At 44.4% G+C, this 25,431-nt stretch overlaps 1 protein-coding gene across 1 annotated transcript in view; it reads left to right on the top strand.

The window, feature by feature from the left end:
- LOC115466829 (oocyte zinc finger protein XlCOF22-like) overlaps window positions 1-25,431 on the top strand; it is an 82,693-nt gene that overhangs the window by 10,885 nt on the left and 46,377 nt on the right. Inside the window, exon 2 of the mRNA XM_030198375.1 lies at window positions 17,458-17,584. Within this exon, the coding sequence (XP_030054235.1) occupies window positions 17,458-17,584 (127 nt within the window). The remainder of the gene's footprint in view (window positions 1-17,457; window positions 17,585-25,431) is intronic.

The following is a 25,431-nucleotide window of genomic DNA, read 5'->3' on the forward strand; positions in this document are numbered from 1 at the left end:
AGTTCTAGATTCTTGTCCCGGGGGCGCCAAGGCAAAATCTGTAGAACTCTGGGCTCTCTTGAGAGCGGAATCCACAACCATAGAATTGTGCGGTAACTGCGACCTCATCAACTCAGGTTCTCTGTGAATCCGATACTGGGACTCATCTTTTTTGGGGATGGTGGGATTAGTTAATGGTTTCATCCAGTTCCTAAGCAATGTCTCCTTAAGAACATTATGCAAAGGAGCAGTGCATGACTCCTTAGGTGGCGAAGGATAGTCAAGGACCTCGAGCATCTCAGCCCTGGGCTCATCCTCAGTTACCACCGGGAAGGGAATGCCCACAGACATTTTCTGGACAAAGGAAGAAAGACTCTCCAGGGAAGAAAGCTTTCTTTCTGGTGAAGGAGTGGAATCAGAGGGAAGACCACAAGACTCCTCAGACGAGAAATATCTGGGATCTTCCTCTTCTCCCCACGAGGCATCCTCCTCAGTGTCGGACAAAAGTTCTCGAACTGCAATCCGAAACCGGGCCCGTCTTGACTCCGAGGAACCACGTCCTCGATGACGGCGTCGAGAGGTCGACTCCCGTGCTGGCGGCGATGAAGCTCCCTCCAACGATGTCGACCTGAGTGGCAGCCGATGCCGCAAGCAGCACCAGCGTCGGAGACCGCACCACGGGCAGAGAGCCAGCCACTGCTTCCATCAACGGTACCAAGGGCGCAAGCACCCCCGGTACCGGCACAGACTGATGCAGCAGCCCTTCCAGAAGACCTGGTCGGTTTTGTTTTGTTTTTTTAAATTCTTTATGTATAATTTTCTAATTTTACAATCACATAACATGACTGCAAAAGCAGTAATTGAATTTTACAAAAAACAGAAAAAGAAATATAAATCTAGGAGGTATAACCTCCTCTAGGTAAATACTTTCATTTATTTAGTCCACTATTAAGTGAGGCAAAACACAATGCAAATATTCAAATAAGAAATGCTATAAACATACGAGCAGGAGAACTACTAAGCCCACAATCGAATTTAACAGCATTAGCCTACGGGATTGTTCTGATTAGAACGATTCTCTTCCTCCTTAAAGGCAATAAAACTGCATTTTCTTCGGATCGGTAAACATATAGTTAACAGAGGAAGAGAGAGAAAACATCTGCAGGGAAATTTCAATAGGAAAGTAAGAGTCCTCTGCTTTAAACCCAAAAATTCACGCCTTCGTTGCAAAGTCTCTCTGTTTAAGTCTGGAAATATTTGCATTCTGGGACCGAGGAACAATGCCTTCATATGTTTGAAGTATAAACGGAAGATGTTATATCTGTCAGATTCAAACACAAATGATACCAAAAGAGTGGTATGCTCAGTAATTACTTCAAGGGAACTTTCAAGAAATTCAGTTAGATTCAATCCCTGTTGCGGTTGTATTGAAGTTCCTTTTCCTGTAATGTATTGAGCCCGGGTAATTGGAGGATATGCTTCTTTCGGAATAGCCAGAATTTCATTAAAGTATTTCTTTAACATATCGAGAGCCGATATAATCGGAGATTTCGGGAAATTAAGCAATCTTAGGTTTAATTTTCTGGCATTATTATCCAGGTACTCTAATTTCCTATTAACAATCTCCCTTTCTATAGTGGCTGCCCCTGCAAAAGTTTGTAAGGATTTTATTTCGCCTTCTAGTTTTAGAATTTTTTCCTCCTGTTTTTGAACAGTCTCAGACAAAGATATATAGGTCTTTTTCAAACCACTTGTTTCTTCTGTAAATGTTTGAGTTACCTGGAGGAGAGAGCCGGTCAACTCTTGAATCGCATCCCATAGGGTGTCCAATGTCACCAGGTTCGGTTTTTCTCTTCTCTTCCAGGTCACAGTAGCAGACCCCAGGGAAGGAAACGGTATCTCCCCTCCTTCACAAGATAATAGCTCTGGGGTAGAAGTAGCAGGGGGGCCTCCTCCAGATAACAAAGAAGCAATCACCACTCCAGGTTGTTCTTTGATCTGCTCCTCTGCTTGTAAAAAGCTTCTACCCCGTCTGGGAAGTGTGGTGCTGGAGGGAGAGCTCAGAGAGATCTCCTCTGTGCTGCGGGCTTCCCTCTCTGAAAGAGAGAGGGAATGTCCGTTTGCAGTGGGCGTTGGAGTTCCCAGTGCCTGAGTAGCAAACATCGTCAGTGTAGTCTGGCAAAGTGCGGGGTTCCCTCCAGGGGTTAAGGAGGCCTGCCCCCTGGATTTCCCTTTTCTTTTCCCCATGTTCACGACAGTTCAGGAGCTCAGGTACTTTTGCTCAAGATGCCATCTTGCCTCTGGTCGGTTTAAAGAAGAAAAGAACACAAGCGGCGAGACAAGCTCAGTGGGACCGTCTGTTCGGAGCTTCGGCCGGAACTTCGGCGTCGATGTCGGCACTGGAGCAGGCATCGACCTCGGGAGTACAGGTAATGGCTGTCCGCAGACCTCTGCATGCTGGGAGTAGTGAGCTGTCGAGTGGGTCTCCACCTGTCTCGAAGGCTCCTGCTTCACAGGCCCATCGGGACCGACCTTCTTCGGATCCGACCCAGAGGAGGCGTTTGGATTCGACGTCCTCCTCGTCGGTACCGAGGGGAAACATGCCATGCCGAGGGCGAAGGCCAAGAAGCATCGGCACCGGTCCCCTTCTCGTCATGGTACCGGGAGCTCCGGGGCGTCGAGAGACTTGGCACCCAAGATGCGTTGACGCAGGGAGCTTTGTTGCTAGGAAGGTTTCCGGACCTCAGGGCTGCTGTGGACGTCACCCATCAGTGAGAACAATCAGCCTGCTGTCCTCGGAGAATACCTGCTACAGGTATGTATCATTCGCTTTACCTGCACTCCCGATGTCGATGCCATCTCTGGTGCCGACGCCGAAGTGCCGGGCAAAGCTCCAAACAGACGGTCCCGCTTAGCTTGTCTCAACGCTTGTGTCCGCTTTTTGAGGCTGAGACACAACTTACATGCGTCTCGGCAATGGTCGGGCCCAAGACACTGGATACGCCACGCGTGGGGATCGGTACCTGAGATTGCCCGGCTGCGCCGACCACACTTCTTGAAGCCGCTGGGAATCCTCGATGTCATGGACGGAAAAATAGCGGCGGCGAAGTCAAAGTTCTCGATGGTGCCAAAAAGAAGGGCACAAAAAGGAGAAGCGCGGCCTAACAGGGCCACGATGGCAGCTAAAATAAACTTAAGAGGGGACACGAACTAAAACTATAAAGGAAAACTTCTTTTTTTTTTTTTTTTCTTTTTAACAACTCAGAGCAAAAAAAAAAGAAGAAATGAAAAAAAAAAGGAGGAAAACCTGCGAAAACGAAGGTTCTTTTTCACAGGGGCACAGAGAGAGACTGAAAAACAGTCACTCCCTAACCGCAGAAAGAAAAAGACTAAGCGGGACTCTCGCACAATGGGCGGGAAGATGGCCGCGCATGTGCGGTGCGTGTGCTCGAAGGCTCAAGCAAACATTTGTTGTTAGGAAGAATTCCATTCTTCGGGGCTGCCGTGGAAGTCACCCAGTCGTGAGAACAAGCAGCTTGCTTGTCCTTGGAGAAAAAGATAGTCCTCTATAAAAATACTTGCAAAAGTTTTAATGTCTATGTGTGTCATTTTTTAAAATTGGACAAAAATGTCATTTATTTTAAAGCTTCCCCTATGAACATATAACAAAATTTTAAATCGGCAAAACAGCATTAAAAATGATTGTACCTGCTAGACACAGCAGAAACTCTCTTTGCATATGTCCAAATCTTTCTGGAAGGGCTGCTTACGCGTAGATCCAGCTGTATTCATTGTCTGAGGGGCAGCATACACCTAGATTCAGCTCTGTTTCTCATCAGAAAGGCCACATGCATCCCTTCTGATCTAAAATACATCAAGATCCTGCAGTATTTGGCCCTTTTGATCGAAAATACATCAGGATCCTGATGTATTTTCCATCAGAAGGGCTGCATACACTAGGATCCTGGTCTATTGTCGATTACAAGGGCCACATATAGTAGGATCCTGATATATTAGGCTCAGAAGGGCGAAATACACCAGGATTCTGGTGTATTTGGGATCAGAAGGACCGCACACATCAAGATCCTGGTCTATTTTTAGGGCCGCATGCTGCAGGATCCTGGTCTATTTTCGATTACAGGGGCCACATATAGCAGGATCCTGATATATTAGGCTCAGAAGGCCCAAATAAATGCAAATCTACTTTTCTATTGTTTTTGACAAACAGAGATGGCTGCTGTAGCGGGACCGGCTTCAACTTTATAGTCATACTGTCTCCTGTAGACCACATAAACTTATCCCATGTAACCTCAAGGAGATAAGAGTTTTCAGTTTTGGCACAGTATAAGACATCACAAGAACAAAATATAAGAAAACCACTGGACTACATTTGGGGCTATTAGCCCATTTAGTTATGTTTAAATAAAAGAGATCTGCATGGAACTAAATATTTATTTTTATTTGAAGTTATAAAACCACGTGCCCCTGAAACATGTTCCAAAACAGAATAATCCATTTGTGTATCTAAAAGGCAAACTTCTACAAAAGAGATGAAAATGTGATTTTATGTGCCTCAATGAAAGGAGAGTTTAATTCTACTTCCATTTAATTTCAATATATTCCATCGTCTTTTAGAAACACCAAGCTTCCCAAGGCAGATTTCAACCAGTTAAGATGAACCCATCAGGAAACAGAATATTCTCACTGAAATCTGCCATCTGTATGGTATAGAACACAGAATAAAAATGAGCACAAACTACAGAATTAAAAATTAATGTTTCTACTGGCTACAATAATTTTTGAAGTTGTTTTAGTGATATTCTATTTTGTCTTTTCTCCTCCACCTTGTAAGGCACTGCCTATCCAACAAAAACAGTGTTAGACAGTACTTGTTACAGATGGACCGACAATAAAGAACGACAACGTGGATGCAGCAGCTCACAGGTTTGCTTGCTGCCTTGCTGTGTTTTGAGTGAACGGCAATGACGGTCTCGCGGGGAGTGGAAACAGAGATTAATCAAATGTCTTCCTTACTTACAATGGACTGCATAGGCTCACAGTCACTTCCACTCCAGTCTATTACACCTCCTTGAAGATTTGCCACGGAAAGAGGGGAATACAGAATCGCAGCGCTCGGTTACGGCTAGTAATTGCTGCATACTGTAAGCAGTACCGGCCGTCAAAACAAAGACACGCTTGTGCTCCGGTCTTAAGGTCATACTTGGATCAGGAAGATCCCGAGGATCCCACAGATCTGGCTTTTACACCGTCCCGCCTCAATGAAAGAAGAGTTTAATTCTGCTTCCATTTAATTTCAATATATGCCATCGTCTTTATAAGCACCGGGCTTCCCATGGCAGATTACACCCAGTTAAGATGAACCCATCAGGAAACAGAATATTCTCACTGAAATCTGGCCATCTGAATTGTATAGAAGCATACTGAAGAAAAATAAGCACAAACTACAGAATTAAAAATTAATGTTTCTACTGGCTACAATAATTTTTGAAGTTGTTTTAGTGATATTCTATTTTGTCTTTTCTCCTCCACCTTGTAAGGCACTGCCTATCCAACAAAAACAGTGTTAGACAGTACTTGTTACAGATGGACCGACAATAAAGAATGACAACGTGGATGCAGCAGCTCACAGGTTTGCTTGCTGCCTTGCTGTGTTTTGAGTGAACGGCAATGACGGTCTCATGGGGAGTGGAAACAGAGATTAATCAAATGTCTTCCTTACTTACAGTGGACTGCATAGGCTCACAGTCACTTCCACTCCAGTCTATTATACCTCCTTGAAGATTTGCCACGGAAAGAGGGGAATACAGAATCGCAGCGCTGGGCTATGGCTGGTGATTGCTGCATACTGTAAGCAGCACCGGTCGTCAAAACAAAGACGCGCTCCGATCTTAAGGCCGTACTTAGACCTGGGGATCCCGCAGATCTGGCTTTTACACCGTCCCACGTTGTCGTTTTTTTTATTGTTGGTCCATCTGTAACAAGTCTAAAGCTGTTTCAGTTGGGTAGGCAGTGCCTTAAAAGGTGGAGGAGAAAAGATTTTTTTTTAAACTTATTGTACAGCTTTTTAATTTGTTTGAAAGCTTCCCATATGTAGAAATAAGTATCATGAAATAACAATTGAATACATTAAAACAGTTAAAAAATATAGCTAGTAACATAGAGGGGCATAATCGAACGTCGCCGGCCAAATAGATCGACGGCAATCTATGTTGGCGGCGGTGCTACAGCTGGCTGGAACCGTATTATCGAAAAAATGGCCGGCCATCTTTTTTTTTTTCGATAATACGGTTTAGCTCGGCCAAATGCCGTGGAGTTCGCCGGGTTTGAGATGGCCGGGTTTGTTTTTCAGCGATAATGGAAAGTTATGTCGGCCATCTCAAACCCCGGCCAAATTCAAGGCATTTGGCCATGGGAGGAGCCAGCATTTTTAGTGCACTGGCCCCCCTGACATGCCAGGACACCAACCAGCCACCCTAGGGGTCACTGCGGTGGACTTCAGAAAAGCTCCCACGCGCATAGCTCCCTTACTTTGGGAGCTCAGCTGCCCAACCCCCCCCCCCCCCCAAACCCACTACCCACAAATGTACTGCACCCACTAAAATTGCTCCAGGGACCTGCAATACAGCCTCTAGGACTTATTGCTGCTGTATAACTTTGGCACACCAGTTCACACCTGAAGACTAATCTCTCTGAAAAAGTCCTTTCTTGAAATAACCACGTTTACTCACAGTTAACTGCAGATCAGAGGTTGTGCTCCACTGGCAAAGAGTCCCCTGGTACTAAGATTAGCAGTAGGTCAGAGCTGGCACAATGGTGTACAATGCCCTCTTTCAGCACCATTCAAGGTAAGAACTACGTTCTCTAACGTGGGTAACACAGGAAAGGGAACTAAAAATGGCTTACAAAAATGGCCACTACCGCATGGACTTCAACAGTACCCTATACCCACCACAATGCATTGCTAATGTGACTCTGCAGGGCACCTAACAGAAAAGGTGTCACACTCACCTGAGAGCCACATCACAACCAGGGAAAGGCTGTCAAAGGATAGAACACATTCTGCTGTCATGAAGGTGGGTCTGGCATTTGAGGCTGGCATACAGGCTAGCAAAACAGGTTTTTAGTTTGGAAGCGGATTGGTGACCACTGGGGGAGTATGGGGAGGTCATACCCCATTCCCTCCGGTGGTCATCTGGTCAGTTGGGGCACCTTTTTGAGGCTTGGTCGTGAAAATAAAAGGACCAAGTAAAGCCGGCGAAATACTGCTTAACGCTGCTTTTTTTCCCATTATCGGCGAAAGCCGGCCATCTGGTAGCCATGCCCATGCCCGCCCATGTCCCGCCTTCGCTAATCTACCGACACGCCCCCTTGAACTTTCGCTGGCGAAGCGACGGGAAAGCGGCGATGCTGTCAAAAATGCTGCTTTCGATTATACCGATTTCGCTGCTTTTAAGAAATCGCCGTCCATCTCCCGATTTGTGTCGGAAGAAGGCCGGCGATCACTTTCGATTATAAGCTGGATAGTAACATAGTGGATGACGGCAGAAAAAGACCTGAATGGTCCATTCAGTCTGCCCAACAAGATAAACTCATATGTGCTACTTTTTGTGTATACCTTACCTTGATTTGTACCTGTCCTTTTCAGGGCACAGACCGTGTAAGTCTGCCCAGCACTATCCCCGCCTCCCAACCACCAGTCCCTCCTCCCACCACCGGCTCTGGCACAGACCGTATGTCTGCCCAGCACCATCCCCACCACCCGCCACTGGCTCTGCCACCCAATCTCGGCTAAGCTGCTTAGGATCCATTCCTTCTTAACAGGATTCCTTTATGTTTATCCCACGCATGTTTGAATTTCGTTACTGTTTTCGTATCCACCACCTCCCGCGGGAGGGCATTCCAAGCATCCACTACTCTCTCCGTGAAAAAATACTTCCTGACATTTTTCTTGAATCTGCCCCCCTTCAATCTCATTTCATGTCCTCTCGTTCTCCCGCCTTCGCATCTAAGGAAAAGGTTCATTTGCAGATTAATACCTTTCAAATATTTGAACGTCTGTATAATATCACCCCTGTTTCTCCTTTCCTGCAGAGTATACATGTTCAGGTCAGCAAGTCTATCCTCATACGTCTTGTGATGCAAATCCCATACCATTCTCGTAGCTTTTCTTTGCACCGCTTCAATTCTTTTTACATCCTTCACAAGATACGGCCTCCAAAACTGAACACAATACTCCAGGTGGGGCCTCACCAACGACTTATACAGGGGCATCAACACCCCCTTTCTTCTGCTGGTCACACCTCTCTCTATACAGCCTAACAACCTTCTCGCTACGGCCACCGCCTTGTCACACTGTTTTGTCGCCTTCAAATCCTCAGATACTATTACCCCAAGATCCCTCTCCCCATCCGTACTTATCAGACTCTCCCCGCCTAACACTTTCGTCTCCCGAGGATTTCTATTCCTTAAGTGCATCACTTTGCATTTCTTTGCATTGAATTTTAATTGCCAAACTTTAGACCAGTCTTCTAGCTTCCTCAGATCCTTTTTCATGTTTTTCATTCCCTCCGGGGTGTCCACTCTGTTACAGATCTTAGTATCATCCGCAAAAAGGCAAACTTTACCTTCTAACCCTTCGGCAACGTCACTCACAAATATATTGAACAGAATCAGCCCCAGCACCGATCCTTGAGGCACTCCACTACTCACCTTTCCCTCCGAGCGAATTCCATTCACCACCACCCTATAGCTTCTGTCCGTCAACCAGTTCCTAATCCAGTTCACCACTTCGGGTCCTATCTTCAGCCCATCCAGTTTATTTAAGTGCCTCCTGTGGGGAACCGTGTCAAAAGCTTTGCTGAAATCTAAGTAGATTACGTCCATAGCTCGTCCCCGATTCAATTCTCCTGTCACCCAATCAAAGAACTCAATGAGATTCGTTTGGCACGATTTCCCTTTGGTAAAACCATGTTGTCTCGGATCTTGCAACTTATTGGCTTCCACGAAATTCACTATCCTTTCCTTCAGCATCGCTTCCATTACTTTTCCAACAATCGAATTATCGGCCTGTAGTTTCCAGCTTCTTCCCTATCTCCACTTTTGTGAAGAGGGACCACCTCCGCCATTCTCCAATCCCTCGGAACCTCTCCCATCTCCAAGGAGGGAGTGGAAAACATGAAAAAATATCTGAAGAAGCTAGAATCTCTGCACGAATATAGCACATGCTAGGGTGTCCCTATAACCAGCCCCTCCTACTGACCACTGATTAAGATTTATAACAAATTACTACTTTACCTATGAAAAGTTATTCTGTTATTGTACTTCGTCTGTGTACATCCATATGCTTCACAAGTTGGCATGTTTGAAAATATAAGTAAGATTAAATAAAAATGCTGCCAACAATAAAGAACGACAACGTGGATGCAGCAGCTCATAAGTTTGCTTGCTTTGTTTTGAGTGAACGGGGATGACGGCTGTGCTGGGAAGGGGAAACTTAGACTCCTAATTGGTTTCAGCGTTCTGACATCACTTCATCTCCTGTTTATTAAACCTACTTGAAGATCTCTCTTCGGCCAGCTCTTCCCTCTGTCATAACTTCCTGTGGCCGAATTGGAAGGACGCAGCAGAGGGAAAGCTTCAGGCCAGTTGGAGGGAGCAAGATGTAATTGCTCTAGGCACTGCCGGCCAATGTTACAAATCTGTAGGCCCATGGGGAGGGGTGGGCAGTGGGAGGTAGGAAGACAGGCCAGATCCATAGGGGGGGAAGGGGGCGAGAAGCTACACACAGTTGGAAAGGAGAGGAGGAAATGCACATGAAGGGAAGGGGATTGGGGGAGCCACATGGATGAAAGGGAAGGGGAGAGGGGAAAATGCACCTGGCTAAGATGGAAGGGAAGGGGTGAGGGAGAAATGCACATGGATGGAAGTGAAGGGGAGAGGAGAAAATACTGCAAGTGGATAGAAAGAAAGTGTGTGTGTGTGAGTGAGAAATGCCCATGTATAGAAGGGAAGGAAGTGGGGGAAATGCACATGGTTGGAAGAGAAGAGATGAAAAACTAGATTTGTGAAGGAGGTAGATAATGGAAGAAAGCTGAATGTGAAAGATCAGTGCTAAAGATGGATGTAGGACAGGAAATGAAGAAGAAAGGAGGAGAGAAAAAATAGCGAATGTGCAGGACGTCCTGAAAACAGAGATAAGCTCGCAGACAAAGGGAAGCAGAACCAAAGACTAGGAACAAGATGATTAGAAAAGTATAATCTCCAGACAACAAAGTTATGAAAAATGATTTTCTCAGAGGACAAGCAGGCTGAATCCTTCTCAGAAGTGGGTCGACGATCCGCGTCAGCCTGGGACCCGGCATTATTCAAATAGTTTGCTTGAGCTTTGTGGTGCACATTGTGTGCCTGTCTGCTGCGCGACCGTGTTCCTCAGTGGGGATTCAACGTCGTCCTCGTCGGCACTGAGGAGTCTTGGTGAGGTTCATCGAGCAAAGGCTAAGAAGCACCGACACTGTTCTTCTTTGATGCATGGTGCTAGAAACTACGGGGCGCCAATAGATTTGTCACCCGAGAAGCGTCGAAGCCGGGAGAACTGCTCTCCCTCCATTCAAGAGGTGCCAGCGTGTCTGTCTCCCAGCAGTCAAGTTCCTGCTCCCGAACCCCAGGCGATTCTGCAGCCTGGTGTTCCACTGGCCCTGCAGCCTTTACTGATGGCTAATGTGGAACCTTTTTTTTTTTTTTGTTACATTTGTACCCCACGCTTTCCCACTCATGGCAGGCTCAAAATGACTTACATATACAGGTACTTATTTGTACCTGGGGCAATGGAGGGTTAAGTGACTTGCCCAGAGTCACAAGGAGCTGCCCATGCCTGAAGTGGGAATCGAACCCAGGACCAGAGTCCACCACCCTAACCACTAGGCCACTCCTCCATGACATAGCTGTAATTCGGGTTCCTCTTTCCCACATGCATCACTTTGCACTTGTTCACATTAAACATCATCTGCCATTTAGACACCCAGTCTCCCAGTCTCGTAAGGTCCTCTTGTAATTTTTCACAATCCTCCCTCAATTTAACAACTTTGAATAACTTTGTGTCATCAGCAAATTTAATTACCTCACTAGTTACTCCCATCTCTAGGTCATTTATAAATATGTTAAAAAGCAGCGGTCCCAGCACAGACCCCTGAGGAACCCCACTATCTAATACAAAAACAAACGGCCTCTAGTGAGTGTCGTTCAAAACAGCTGATGTAAATTCTGGTTTGAAAAATTGGAGAAAAGCCGTCTTTGGTTTTAAACACTGTTGTATTCAATTTATGTATATGTATCCAGCGTTTGATTTCGATCATTGGGCATAAAAACTCCAATAACTCTTAAGAATACAAAAAAGTATTAACGTATATTCTTTTTTTAGTTTTTCTTTTAGTGAAGCTGTGGACATAAAGTGCCTCTACACCTATGTGATTCTTTCCCATATATCAACTCTAAACACATCAATTTCCACTCAAAATAACGTTAGAGAAAGCACTTAGCTTTTCTTCAAATCCAGCACAGACTCAAATTAGCTCGACGGGGCCACCGTTTCACCCATCACAGGCTTCATCAGGAACTGGTGCTGAATGGCAATGCTCATTATCTGGGAAACAAATATATGAACTTATATAAATAAAGAAACATACAAAGTACTACTACTACTATTAAACATTTCTATAGCGCTACTAGATTTACGCAGCGCTGTACAAATGAACATGAAAAGACAGTGCCTGCTCAACAGAGCTTACAATCTAAATTGGACAGACGAACAGACAGCTAGGGGTGGGGATATTGCAGTGGTGGGGGTGATAAGTGAGGGTATTGAGTAAGATACCAGCTAAACCACAAACACCCTTGTTCACTTGCTTTCAGTCATGGAAATGCTGTCTCAAAATGGCGGTTGCAACGTCACACACCATTGTTCATGGAATATATAGGTTCCTCCTTTGAAATTCTTAGAGGTGGTATTATATTAAATGGGGGAAATTAAATCAATAGAAAATATACCAGCCTATTGAACTATTAAGACCCCAAGCTTCAATAGATTTAAGATTAAAGATCCATCGGGCTTCTTTTCTTTGTAGTATGAGTTTGCGGTTCCCTCCTCTTCTCAAGAAATCCACTTTTTTTTTTTTTAAACTGGTACTAGAAAGTTGCACGGGGACAGAAATCTTACCCATCCCCGACGTCCCTGCTGGAATCTTACCCATCCCCACCTGTCCCTTTAAGAACTTAACCCGTCCCACCCATCCCCACAAGAATTTAATGGTACAAAAAAGAAAATTCCAGTCAGCTCTCTCAGTCTCTCTCTGGACTTGAGCCGCAGCACTGCAAGCAAAGAAGGAACAGAAGTTGGAACTTGGAACACTCTGGTGTGTACATGTAAGATCTGTCTCTAATTCACTGGCATGGTTCCTCACTTCTGTTCTGGACTGTAGGATGAAAATAAGTAATTAGGACAATAATTATTCCCTGATAATACTTATTACAAGGTTCCCGCTCAGCCTAGGGGATATTATAAAGGAACCTTGTTGCTGGCACCCTGCCAGTGTTTTGTTCCCCGCCAAAGAACCAAAGCCACGTCACAGATGATATTATTAATATTTATTGTAGGTAGAAAAATAAACACTCTGCCATAGCTTATATGCAAAATAATGTCTCTTACTGATATGCACACTAACAAAATATATTGTCTAACTACACTCTGATTATCCTGAGACTACGTACAGTAATGATTAGAACAGTACAAATGATATCCTAATGATCCTTATGAAAACTTATCACATCTTATGCAAAATACACATTAGCAGCTTTCCCTGACCAAGAGCTGACATAAATCAGTCGTACTTAGATAAAACCACTGCCTAACCCCAAACTAGGAAATATATCACTGTGATCTCACTCACCACGCTATCCTGATGACGGTTTCAGATGAGACCGGAGCAGAATCTCCCCAGACGCTATCTCAGCTGTCTGTGTCTTATGTAGTGCAGGTCTTTCTCAGCAAACAAGCAGGTTCTCGTCTCTCCGTTGGTTATCAGAGCCAAAATCTCTGCCACAGGTATTTGCACCAGTTATGCAGGTCACAAGGTTGGTATCATACAGTCTCTAGCTCACCCCGAGCCTTGCTGGATTTCTCAGGTCCTTCACAGGTACTCCTCCTCCGAGGGTCTCCGACTAACTTTTTTTTTTCACTCTTCCAGCGTTCTTCCAGACTTCTCTGTCAGATGATAGCCTGGACCAATTAGCCTCTCGTACAGTCCAGTGCATAGGCAAGAAGAGTTCTTGGTTTTGTGACCTTGGAGATGGTAACTTCTGGTGCCATGAGTATGACTCCCTTCCCAGCGTCTCAGAGATAGAAGGGGGATGGTTGGAACACAGAATGTCCTTAGCTTCAGCAAGCCTGTCAGTGATTTTCCACAAGCTGAAGCTGGATCTTGCTGACACAGAGATGTGCAGGTCAGAGGGTGCAGCAGCCATCTTATTGTACCAAGATGTCATAGGCTTGTATAGGCCAAGACCAGCTCAGGCTAGATCACAGGGAAATACCCCTACAAGACTTAGCATCAGATGCCTTCCTTCTTTATTGGGGGACAGGCCTCCTGTATGTGTATCCTCCAATACCTCTAGTAGGAAAGACTTTGTTGAAACTCAAGCAAGACAGCGAAACTGTGATCCTGATCGCACCCTTCTGGCCGTTTCAGATTTGGTTCCCTTTTCTTCTGGAGTTATCCTCCAAAGAACCATGGAGATTGGAGTGTTTCCCAACCCTCATCATGCAGAACAAGGGGTTGCTTCTTCATCCCAACCTTCAGTCTCTGGCTCTCACAGCCTGGATGTTGAGAGCCTAGAATTTGCTTCCTTAGGTCTTTCAGAGGGTGTCTCCCGGGTCTTGCTGGCTTCCAGGAAAGGTTTCACTAAGAGATCTTATTCATTCAAATGGAGAAGGTTTGCCGTCTGGTGTGACAGCAAGACCATAGATCCCCTTTCTTGTCCTACACAGACTCTGTTTGAATATCTTGTACACATCAGAGTCTGGTCTTAAGACCAACTCCATAAGGGTTCACCTAACTGCGATTAGTGCTTAATATTGGCGTGTAGAAGGTAAGCCTATCTCTGGACAGCCTTTAGTTGTTCACTTTATGAGAGGTTTGCTTTTGTCAAAGCCCACTGTCAGACCTCCACCAGTGTCATGGGATCTGAACATCATTCTCTCCCAGCTGATGAGAGCTCCTCTTGTGCCACTGAATTCCTGCCATCTGAAGTATTTAACCTGGAAGGTTGTTTTCTTGGGGGCTGTTACTTCAGCTCGTAGGGTCAGTGAGCTTCAGGCCTTAGTAGTGGATGCACCTTACACTAAGTTTCATCACAATAGAGTAGTCCTTCACCTGCACCCTAAGTTCCTGCCGAAGATGGTGTCGGAATTCCATCTGAACCAGTCAGTAGTCTTGCCGACATAAGCATTGCCATGCCGGGACAGACCAAGGATCCATCGAGCCCAGCATCCTGTCTCTGACAGCGGCCAAAAGAACAATTTGTCCCGCCCATCCCAGAAATGGTAAATTGTTCCCACGTCCATTTAATAACATTCTATTGCCTTTTCCTCCAGGAAGCCGTCCAATCCCTTTTTAAACTCCGCTAAATTAACCGCCTTAAAAACTTTTTCCGGCAACGAATTCCAGAGTCTAACTACGCACTGAGTGAAGAAAAATTTCTTCCGATTTGTCTTAAATTTACTATACAGCAGCTTCATCGCATGCCCCCTTGTCCTAGTATTTTTGGAACGCGTAAACAGACGCTCCACATCGACCCATTCCATTCCACTCATTTTATTATAGACCTCAATCATATCTCCCCTCAGCCGCCTTTTCTCCAAGCTGAAGAGGCTTCCCTTATAGGGAAGTCGTCCCATCCCCTGTATCAAATTTGTCACCCTTCTCTGCACCTTTTCCAATTCCACTATATCTTTTTTGAGGTGCGGCAACCAGAATTGAACACAATACTTGAGGTGCGGTCGCACCAAGGACCTAAGCTCTGACACAGGCATGAGCATCAGATGTCACCTGACCTACTGACTCATGCATGTGGCAACCTCTCAGCACACCATGCCAGTGAATTAGAGACAGATCTTACATGTACACACCAGAGTGTTCCAAGTTCCAACTTCTGTTCCTTCTTTGCTTGCAGTGCTGCGGCTCAAGTCCAGAGAGAGACTGAGAGAGCTGACTGGAATTTTCTTTTTTGTACCATTAAATTCTTGTGGGGATGGGTGGGACGGGTTAAGTTCTTAAAGGGACAGGTGGGGATGGGTAAGATTCCAGCAGGGACGTCGGGGATGGGTAAGATTTCTGTCCCCGTGCAACTTTCTAGTACCAGTTTAAAAAAAAAAAAGCCCTAATGGCTAACACAACTATCTCATAGAAAATCATTAGCATCATACCTATGGTTTTACCAAAGGGAAATCGTGCCAAACGAATCTCATTGAGTTTTTTGATTGGGTGACAGGAGAATTGAATCAGGGACGAGCTATGGACGTAATCTACTTAGATTTCAGCAAAGCTTTTGACACGGTTCCCCACAGGAGGCTTTTAAATAAACTGGATGGGCTGAAGATAGGACCTAAAGTGGTGAACTGGATTAGGAACTGGTTGACGGACAGACGCCAGAGGGTGGTGGTGAATGGAGTTAGCTCGGAGGAGGGAAAGGTGAGTAGTGGAGTGCCTCAAGGATCGGTGCTGTGGCCGATTCTGTTCAATATATTTGTGAGTGACCTTGCCGAAGGGTTAGAAGGTAAAGTTTGCCTATTTGCGGATGATACTAAGATCTGTAACAGAGTGGACACCCCGGAGGGAGTGGAAAACATGAAAAAGGATTTGAAGAAGCTAGAACAATGGTCTAAGGTCTGGCAATTAAAATTCAATGCGAAGAAATGCAAAGTGATGCACTTAGGGAATAGAAATCCACGGGAGACGTATGTGTTAGGTGGCAAGAGTGTGATAGGTTCAGACGGGGAGAGGGACCTTGGGGTGATAGTATCTGAGGATTTGAAGGTGACGAAACAGTGTGACAAGGCGGTGGCTGTATCTAGAAGGTTGTTGGGCTGTATAGAGAGAGGTGTGACCAGCAGAAGAAAGGGGGTGTTGATGCCTCTGTATAAGTCGTTGGTGAGGCCCCATCTAGAGTATTGTGTTCAGTTTTGGAGGCCGTATCTTGCTAAGGATGTAAAAAGAATCGAAGCGGTGCAAAGAAAAGCTACGAGAATGGTATGGGATTTGCATAACAAGACGTATGAGGAGAGACTTGCTGACCTGAACATGTATACCCTGGAGGAAAGGAGAAACAGGGGTGATATGATAGAGACGTTCAAATATTTGAAAGGTATTAATCCGCAAACGAACCTTTTCCGGAGATACGAAGGCGGTAGAACGAGAGGACATGAAATGAGATTGAAGGGGGGCAGACTCAAGAAAAATGTCAGGAAGTATTTCTTCACTGAGAGAGTGGTGGATGCTTGGAATGCCCTCCCGCGGGAGGTGGTGGAGAGGAAAACGGTAACGGAATTCAAACATGCGTGGGATAAACATAAAGGAATCCTGTTCAGAAGGAAAGGATCCTCAGGAGCTTAACCAAGATTGGATAGCAGAGCCGGTAGTGGGAGGCGGGGCTGGAGGTTGGGAGGCGGGGATAGTGCGGGGCAGACTTATACGGTCTGTGCCAGAGCCAGTGGTGGGAGGCAGGACTGGAGGTTGGGAGGCAGGGATAGCGCTGGGCAGACTTATACGGTCTGTGCCAGAGCCGGTGGTGGGAGGCGGGGATAGTGCTGAGCAGACTTATACGGTCTATGCCAGAGCCGGTGGTTGGGAGGCGGGGCTAGTGCTGGGCAGACTTATACGGTCTGTGCCCTGAAGAGCACAGGTACAAATCAAAGTAGGGTATACACAAAAGAAGCACACATGAGTTGTCTTGTTGGGCAGACTGGATGGACCGTGCAGGTCTTTTTCTGCCGTCATCTACTATGTTACTATGTTACTATGTTAGTTGAATGTTCTAATGCTTATTAGGTGTATCATTAGTATTATGCTAACATTGTATTATATCTCTGGTATTTGAATTTCAGTTCTGTTTAAATGTGTATATTTTTGATACTGTTTCACGGTAGTTCTATTATTGGGATTCAATTTACTGTTTTCAAGTTTACCTCATTTGTTGTATTTATGTTTATTCTTGGTTATTTTACTATTGTTATGCTGTTAACAAAATTGTAAGTCTTATATTCAACTGTACCTGCTGTACACCACCTTAGGGGAATCTGTTCATAAAGGTGGTTAATAAATCCCAGTAAATAAATAAATAAATATAACAGTCTGTTACACAACCATGATAATGAAACTGTGACTGATGGTGTCCTGTCTTCTGTTCCAGGTATTGGTCGCATTCAAGGATGTCGCTGCTTATTTCTTGGAAGTGGACTGGGACATTCTGGGAGAATGGCAGAAGGAGCTGTATAAGAAGGTCGTCAAGGAGATTCATGACATCCTCATCTCACAAGGTAACTATGCCTTCTTTATCATTTACCACATAGGTACATTATGGAATGGGTGCTGCTGTTTTGTCAGAGCTGGAAAAATCTCAGGTACCAGGTGCCAAGGGCACCTGAAATTGAGACCTGGCTTCTGATGCAAAAGATGTTTACCTTAAAGTAGAGGCTTCATCCAAGACCAGCTGCAGTTTGTCTCCCTTTTCTGTACAACAGCATTTTTACCCTTTTTGCTGAGAACTGCAGCTTCTGGAGCCTGACTTCCAGCTGCTCACTGGTCAATTACCCCATACAGTGTGTAACCCCTTCAGTTGGTAACCAGATATCGCAGCGAAGTTTGACACCTGCAGTGACTTCAGCTTAGAGGTTCATGAAGAGAAATGCGGCACCAGAAAGCCTCCAACATTTAGTGTAACTCAGGCAGCAAACTGCAGCTCCCTGCTCTCTGCAAACCTCCTCAGGACAATACAAATAGCCCAAGATAAACAGTGTTGCCCTAAGTCTATATATGGCCCTCAAAATTTTGTGTGTGCAACTTAATTGCTGAATGAGCCAATTAGCACCAATAGTGGGCACTAATGATCAATTTTTAGTGCTAATTGGCATTAATTTAAACTATGCTTGGATCTAGAAAGGGGGTGCGGACATGGGCGTTCCTGAAATTTGCATACAGTGTTACAGAACAACGGAGATCCACGCCTAATTTAGGTGTGAGAATCTAGACCAGGTTTCAGTTGCTGTAAATCCTCCCACTCAAAATTGAGTGCAGATCCTGACGCAAAGGGTATTCTATAAATTGCGCCCAACTCTGAGCAGCATTTATAGAATAACGTTTAGTGCCAATTTTTATCAGCGCTGTTTTTTTGCTGCTGTATTAAGAACTTAGTCCTGTTCGTACACACAGAAACACAGACACACACACATGCACTGCTTGTTCAGAACAGGAAACAGATGGAACCTCCCCAGGACTTCTACATATATATTTAAATGCTATTTTCCTGCTTACTTACAGGTTATTCAATTGTTAATCCTGATGTTATATTCAAGATTAAAAACGAAGACGAGAAATATTTCACTCCACATTTTGAGTGGGAGGAAAAAGGAAACCCAGATCTTATGAAGAGTAAGTAAGATGTTTTGGATTTGAAGGGCTCTGAATTTTCAGATCAAAGTCTCCAGGCATTTAGAGACTTAAAGTCCATTTCCTAATTTAGTATTATTGTATCTTTGATGACTCCTTCTAGTGTATTTTCTCTTAACAGACCTTCCAATTGTAACGTCTGTGATCTCACTTGGTGTTAAACAAGAGGACGATCTTCCTAAATCAGAGGCGTCTGAACAGGCTCAGTCTCCCGTAACAAGTAAGAATAAAATTCCTCTTGCATATTTTACTAAGCTCAGCCAGGATTATTTAGGAATTCAGAGCTGGTGGGATAAAAATCCGTTACCCTCTCTATAAAGCAGATGCTGTCAAAATACCCCTCTTTGTTGGTTCTGTACCAGTGGAGGTGTCTATGAAAACAGCATCAGTATGGGCACTTTGAGGCCATGTGGTAACTTTTTTTTCTAAACATATTGGACCAGATTCTATATATCGCGCCTTACGTTCTCTGCCGAAATCTTAGCGTATTTCATAACATACGTAACTTAGTTGGCTTAATAAGCCAATCAGCGTTTCTAACAGCATTTAACAAGCAATAATGAACACGCGTGGGATAAACATAAAGGAATCCTGTTCAGAAGGAATGGATCCTAAGGAGCTTAGCCGAGATTGAGTGGCAGAGCTGGTGGCGGGAGGCGGGGATAGTGCTGGGCAGACTTATACGGTCTGTGCCAGAGCCGGTGGTGGGAGGCGGGGCTGGTGGTTGGGAGGCGGGGATAGTGCTGGACAGACTTATACGGTCTGTGCCCTGAAGAGGACAGGTACAAATCAAAGTAGGGTATGCACAAAAGTAGCACATATGAGTTTGTCTTGTTGGGCAGACTGGATGGACCATGCAGGTCTTTTTCTGCCGTCATTTACTATGTTACTAATTGGCAATAATTAGAATTTACGCACATAACTCACTGAGCGTATGCTGTAATGAACTACGCCTAAATTCTGAACTGTTCAGTTCAAAGGGACGTGGCCATGGCGGGTAAATGGACGTTTCCAAATTTACGTGCGTTCTTATCAAATATACCACAGTCCGCTTAACTCTAAGCGTGGGGATTTGCGCCACATTTTCCTTGGTATAAATGGAGGCAGGTAGTTTTAGGCACTGGGATATGAACCGAGCATATTCTATGTACCGTGCCTAAACCTTATAGCGTACGCCTAGGCCAGTGGTCGGCAAACCGCGGTTCGCGAGCCACATGCGGCTCTTTGGCCCCTTGAGTGTGGCTCTTCCACGTTCCATCCCGGCGCTCCGCTATTTAAATTTACCTCGCTCCAATTCGTCACAGCAGCTGCGCAACCTCAGTGAAAGCGCTGCCCGACGTCTCTCCACCAGCCTTCCCTTTGCTCGTTCGTTCCCTCTGTGTCCTGCCCTCGAGGAAATGACGTCGGAAGAAGGCGGGGCACTGAGGAAATGAACGAAGGGAAGGCTGGTGGAGAGACGTCAGACAGGCAGCGCTTTCACTGATGCTGCGCAGCTGCTGAAACGGAGGTAAATTTAAATACTAGAACTAGAAGAGAGAAAGAGGGTGGGCAGGTGGACATGGGAGTGGGAGGGATGGGCAGAGAGAAGCATTGACAATGATGGACGTGGATGAGAGGGCAGGGCCCAGGGTGAGAGGATTAATTGCTGGACATGGAGGGGAGGGAGGAGAATTGCTGGATATGGATAGATGGAGGGGGGCAGGGGAGAGAGGAGCATTGATGGACATGGATGGGAGGGCAGGGCCCAGAGAGAGAGGAGAAATTGCTGGACATGGAGGGGAGGGCAGGGGAGAGAGGAGAATTGCTGGCTATGGATGGCTGGAGGAGGGAAGGGGAGAAAAGAGCATCGATGGACATGGATGGGAGGGCAGGGCCCCGGGAGCGAGGAGAAATTGCTGGACATGGAGGGGAGGGCAGAGGAGAGAGGAGAATTGCTGGATATAGATGGATAGAGGAGGGAAGGGGAGAGAGGAGCATCGATGGACATGGATGGGAGGGAAGGGCCTAGGGAGAGAGGAGAAATTGCTGGACATGGAGGGGAGGGCAGGGGAGAGAGGAGAAATGTTGGGCAGGAATGGAGGGAAGGAAAGACAAAGGAAGGAGATGCACATGGATGGAGTGGAAGGGAGAGAGGAGAAATGCTGGACATGGATGCAGGGGAGGGGAGGAAAGTAGATGCACATGGATGGAGGGGAGTGAGGAGAAATGCTCGATATGGATGGAGGGGAAGTTGCTGAATTTAAGGGCTGGATCGGAACACTTTGAAGGCAGATGCTGAAACTGGAGAAAGGATAGGGACAGAGCTACAGATGGTAGACAGGACACATAAGGACACAGGAGGATGGTGGACATGGTGAGAGAAAAAATATCAAATGGATAGAAACTGCATAAAACAGAAGACACTGGGACCAAAGCGAATAGAAAAACTAAATGATCAGACAACAAAGGTACAAAAAAGTATTTTATTCAGAATTTATTAATTGGAATATGTCAGCTTTTGGAAATGTGCATCTGTGATATTTTGCATGTATTGCTGCATGCTGAGTCTGACTTCTTGAGGTAACTTTCCAGTTCAGTATTTTGCCTTCATATCTGTTGTGACATGTGTTTTTCATGTGTGATCAAGGTGCAGTATCCTGCTAGCGTGTAGTATTTGCAGCCCTTTTTGGGGTTTTTTTTTCACGAGGTAGTGTATTGGTGTTTTAGAGCCTGGTGTAATTACAGTTCTACCTACCTATATAGTTTAAGTTTAAAAAATTTGGCTCTCAAAAGAAATTTCAGTCATACTGTTGATATTTGGCTCTGTTGACTAATGAGTTTGCTGACCACTGGCCTAGGCGGAAATGACTTCCGTGTGGATTTTTTAAGCGTCATATATAGAATCTTACCCATTGTGCTGTTTTTTTTTCATATAATAGGCTCCCACAATGTCAAGCCTGACATTTTAATCCGATTTGAGCAAGAAGGATTCAGGACTGAGCCTCCAGGAATTGAGGAAAGAGGAAATCTGACCACCACAGGCACATGTGAGGAACTGCCTGAAGCATGTGATGAAGCTACGATTAAAGCTAGTAATGAGGTGATACAAACTTTTCCTTTAAGAAAGATGCCTCCTCTGGACCAGGGATAGTGAGAATGAGCAGTTATAATCACAGCCTCTGACTTCTAACTCTTGTTGTGTAGATAATGTATTTGTTCTATTTTTCTTATTTTTACTTTTCTCCTTTCTTTTGTGTTCTCTTTATTTTTTTCATTTCTTCTCTTTCTGTTATTCACCCCTATCCCATGTCGCTCTCTCTTTCCTTCATCTTCTTTAATATCTATTGTCTCATCCTTTACCAAGTTTTATAATCTTCCCTGTATCTCTCACTGTTTCTGACCTCTCTCTATCCACTTTGCAATCTGTTTCCTGCTGAATTTTTATTCTGTTGCAAAAAAACAGAAGAAAACAGTCTTCGCAAAAAATATCAATGGGCAAAACAGCGAAAATGACCAAACAAAAAAATGAAAAATAATGAAGATAATAAAATAATGATGATGATAAATAATAAATAAAAAATAAAAATATTAATAAAAAATAAGTAAATAGAACCACAAAGAAAATTATAAAAAAAAGAAAAAAATTATTATAACCAAAGTAAAGTAATAAGATAAAAATATTTTTAATAAAAAATGTATTGAAGACAGTTCTGATTAAAATCTACAAAATATTTATTGGCAATTAAAAATGATGACAAAATAGGTAGAAAAGGACTCGACACAGCTGTGTTTCGGCCGTAAAGGCCTGCGTCGGGAGTCTTTTCACCATATAGAGTCTTGTTCTCTATAGATACAACGGATGATGTTAGTATTGGTATGTAGTAAATTTAATGAATGAACCATTTGTAAAACGTCTGTGTGAACAACTGTCCGGTTATCTCTTTAAAGATCTTGTGCTGCTGAAATTAACTCGACTGAATATAGATTAGAGTTGCTCTGGTAAGCAACTCTACTCTATATTCAGTCAAGTAAACCCTAACCTTACCCTTCTCTCCCTAGCAGAACTTCCTGGAGACACATCCTCAGCTGCTTTTGACTGAGTAAGCCACGTTGAATCGAAACCATGTGGGATATAAGACCGAGGGCCCCTTTTACCAAGCTGCAGCAAAAGGGGGCCTGCGCTGGTGTCAGCGTGTGTTTTTGACTTGTGCCGGGGTCCCTACTTTACCGCAGCGGGTAAAAGGTAGGTCTTTCTTTTCTTGAGGAAATGGCTATGCAGCAAGTGAAGCACTTGCCGCACAGTCATTTCAAGAGGGGGGGGGGGGCCCTTACCATCACCCATTGAGGTAGCAGTAAGGGCTTCCGTGGTAACCGGTCAGTGATGACACTGCCTGATTATCGCCAGGTACACACCGGCGCTACAAAAATAAAAATATTTTTGTAGCGCCGGATATGACAGCGTACTAGGGGTGGGAACTATCACCGGGATTCTGCAGTAGCCCAGCGGTACTTCCTTTTTAGCAAGTGGTAAGCCCATGATGGGTTTACCGCTGCTTTGTAAAAGGGCCCCTGAATGAATGAATGAATAAATAAATATTAGCTCAGGTCCTCTTAAAATGCTTACAAGATATAAGTATAGATGGGGACAAATTTGCAGTGGTTTTCCTCCTTTTTAGGAGGTTTTCTCCATCAAATATGAGTTTTTTTTTTTTTTGGTGGGGGGGGGGGTTCCAGGGAGAGTCGCAGTGGTTTAGTATGCTGGGGAGGGGGTTCCTCAGGATTCTGTTTTCTGCTATATTATTTGACATCTGTAGGTCTGTTTTATGTGATTTCTTGTGACAAGAGTATTGTGTTTGTCAGTTGTTGTGCTGATGCTATATTAGCGATTGTATCTTTTTCTAAGTCTCTTGGTTCTCATCAGTCATTTTACTGAGATTTCAGCACAGTGTGGTCAAAATGGCCCAACAATGAATATGGAAAAGACTGAGATGATGGTGGTACCTACTGATCAGCTCTGCTCTTCTCTACATTTTTGTCTTTACCCTCCTTTCTTGAAGCTGTTCCAATTCATAGTTAAATCTGTTATCTAGGAATACTTCTTGACTTTGCTGACATTTCGCCCACAGGTTTTTTAATGTATTATTTGAACTTTGCTGCTTCATTTTCACTATGTCAGATGATTTTTGTGTGCTGACTGAATTGTTGATTTTACTTTCATTTGATTACTGTAATGTTCTATATTTAGGTTTGCCAGATACAGTGCTTAGGCTTTTGCAACTTGTTTAGAACACTGCAGCACATCTGGTTTCTGGATGTGGACAATTTGGAGGCAATTCGACAACTGGAAGCCTCCATTTAGGTGCCCCAAGGATGTGCAGTAGGACCCTACTCCATCATGGAATCTAAGTGACTTAGGGTCCTGTTTACTAAGCTGCGCTAGAGGCGTGCTAGCATTTTTAGCGCGCTCTAACCGTGTAGATGCTCAGAATATTCCTATGGTTATCTACATAGTTAGCGCGCACTGAAAACGCTAGTGATCCTTTGTAAAGAGGGGCATAAGTTCTCTTATAGAATAGTAGGTTAACCTGTCGACCTAGCTAAGATTTAGATCCTCAGTGTTACCAACCGTAGAGCTGGCATAAATGTCTTGCTCATGCTCTATCGCTGCGTCAGTCCCCTTGTACGTGGGTATTTGCAAAAGAGCACTTAGGCTTCCTGCTAGCAATAATGCAAGTACCAGCACACATACACGCCGAAATGCTGGTATTCTAGACATTCACGTATGCAGCATCTAGATTATAGCATTTCCCATTTAATACCTAGTTCTTCCATTCTGAGGGAGTTGCATTGGATACCTGTATCGAACACTAGTAAATGTCTTCCTTCTGGAAACCTTTGTTCTTCTTAGCAGTGCTGTGGTTTATAAAACTTCCATGACACAGTGTGTGTTTTCACTATGATGTACTCAACTGGAACAATTTACCTTTGAAGATGTGGTTTCTGTAGCATTATTCAATTTTTTTTTTAAGATAAAGGCTTGTCTGTTTTCTTTTACTTACCCATTTCATTTTGAATGATTTTCTATTTCTCTTATTGTTTCTTTTTATGTGAACTATTACATGTGTTTGTTGTAAACCATGTAGAAGTATGTTAATAGGTGTAAAATAATGACACTTTGATGTTGGGTGTCCTGTTTGCTGTTCTAGGCTTTGGTCACATTCAAGGATGTTGCTGCTTATTTCTTGGAAGTGGAGTGGAACATTCTGGAAGAATGGCAGAAGGAGCTTTACAAGAAGGTCATCAAGGAGATTCATGACATCCTCATCTCACGAAGTAAATGTGCTTATGTGGTAGATGATAGAGGAACATATTATGGAATCAGTGGTGTAAAATTCACAGGAACTAGATACCATGGGCACCTGAAATTTAGATCCTGGCTTCTGATGCCATCCCATATTCAATAGGAGTCTGTGAAAGACTCCACTGCTACGGGATCTGCAAAAGATGCTGCTCTCTGTTGTAAGATAAAATGTAGACCTTAAACTAGAGGCTTCACACAACACCAGCAGGAGTATCTCTCCCATTCCTATACAAAATATTTTGGAACAGAAATCCAGAGAGAGGATTTACCTCAAAGATTTCTTCTGAGACTTCTGCATAAGGTCATGACATATCAGGTGTACACGAGTCAACTATAGTGTACAACATATAACCTCTCCAAATGATAACCAGAAGATTG

Source organism: Microcaecilia unicolor, chromosome 3 (genome assembly GCF_901765095.1).
Source record: "Microcaecilia unicolor chromosome 3, aMicUni1.1, whole genome shotgun sequence".
In the NCBI taxonomy this organism is placed as follows: Eukaryota; Metazoa; Chordata; class Amphibia; order Gymnophiona; family Siphonopidae; genus Microcaecilia; species Microcaecilia unicolor.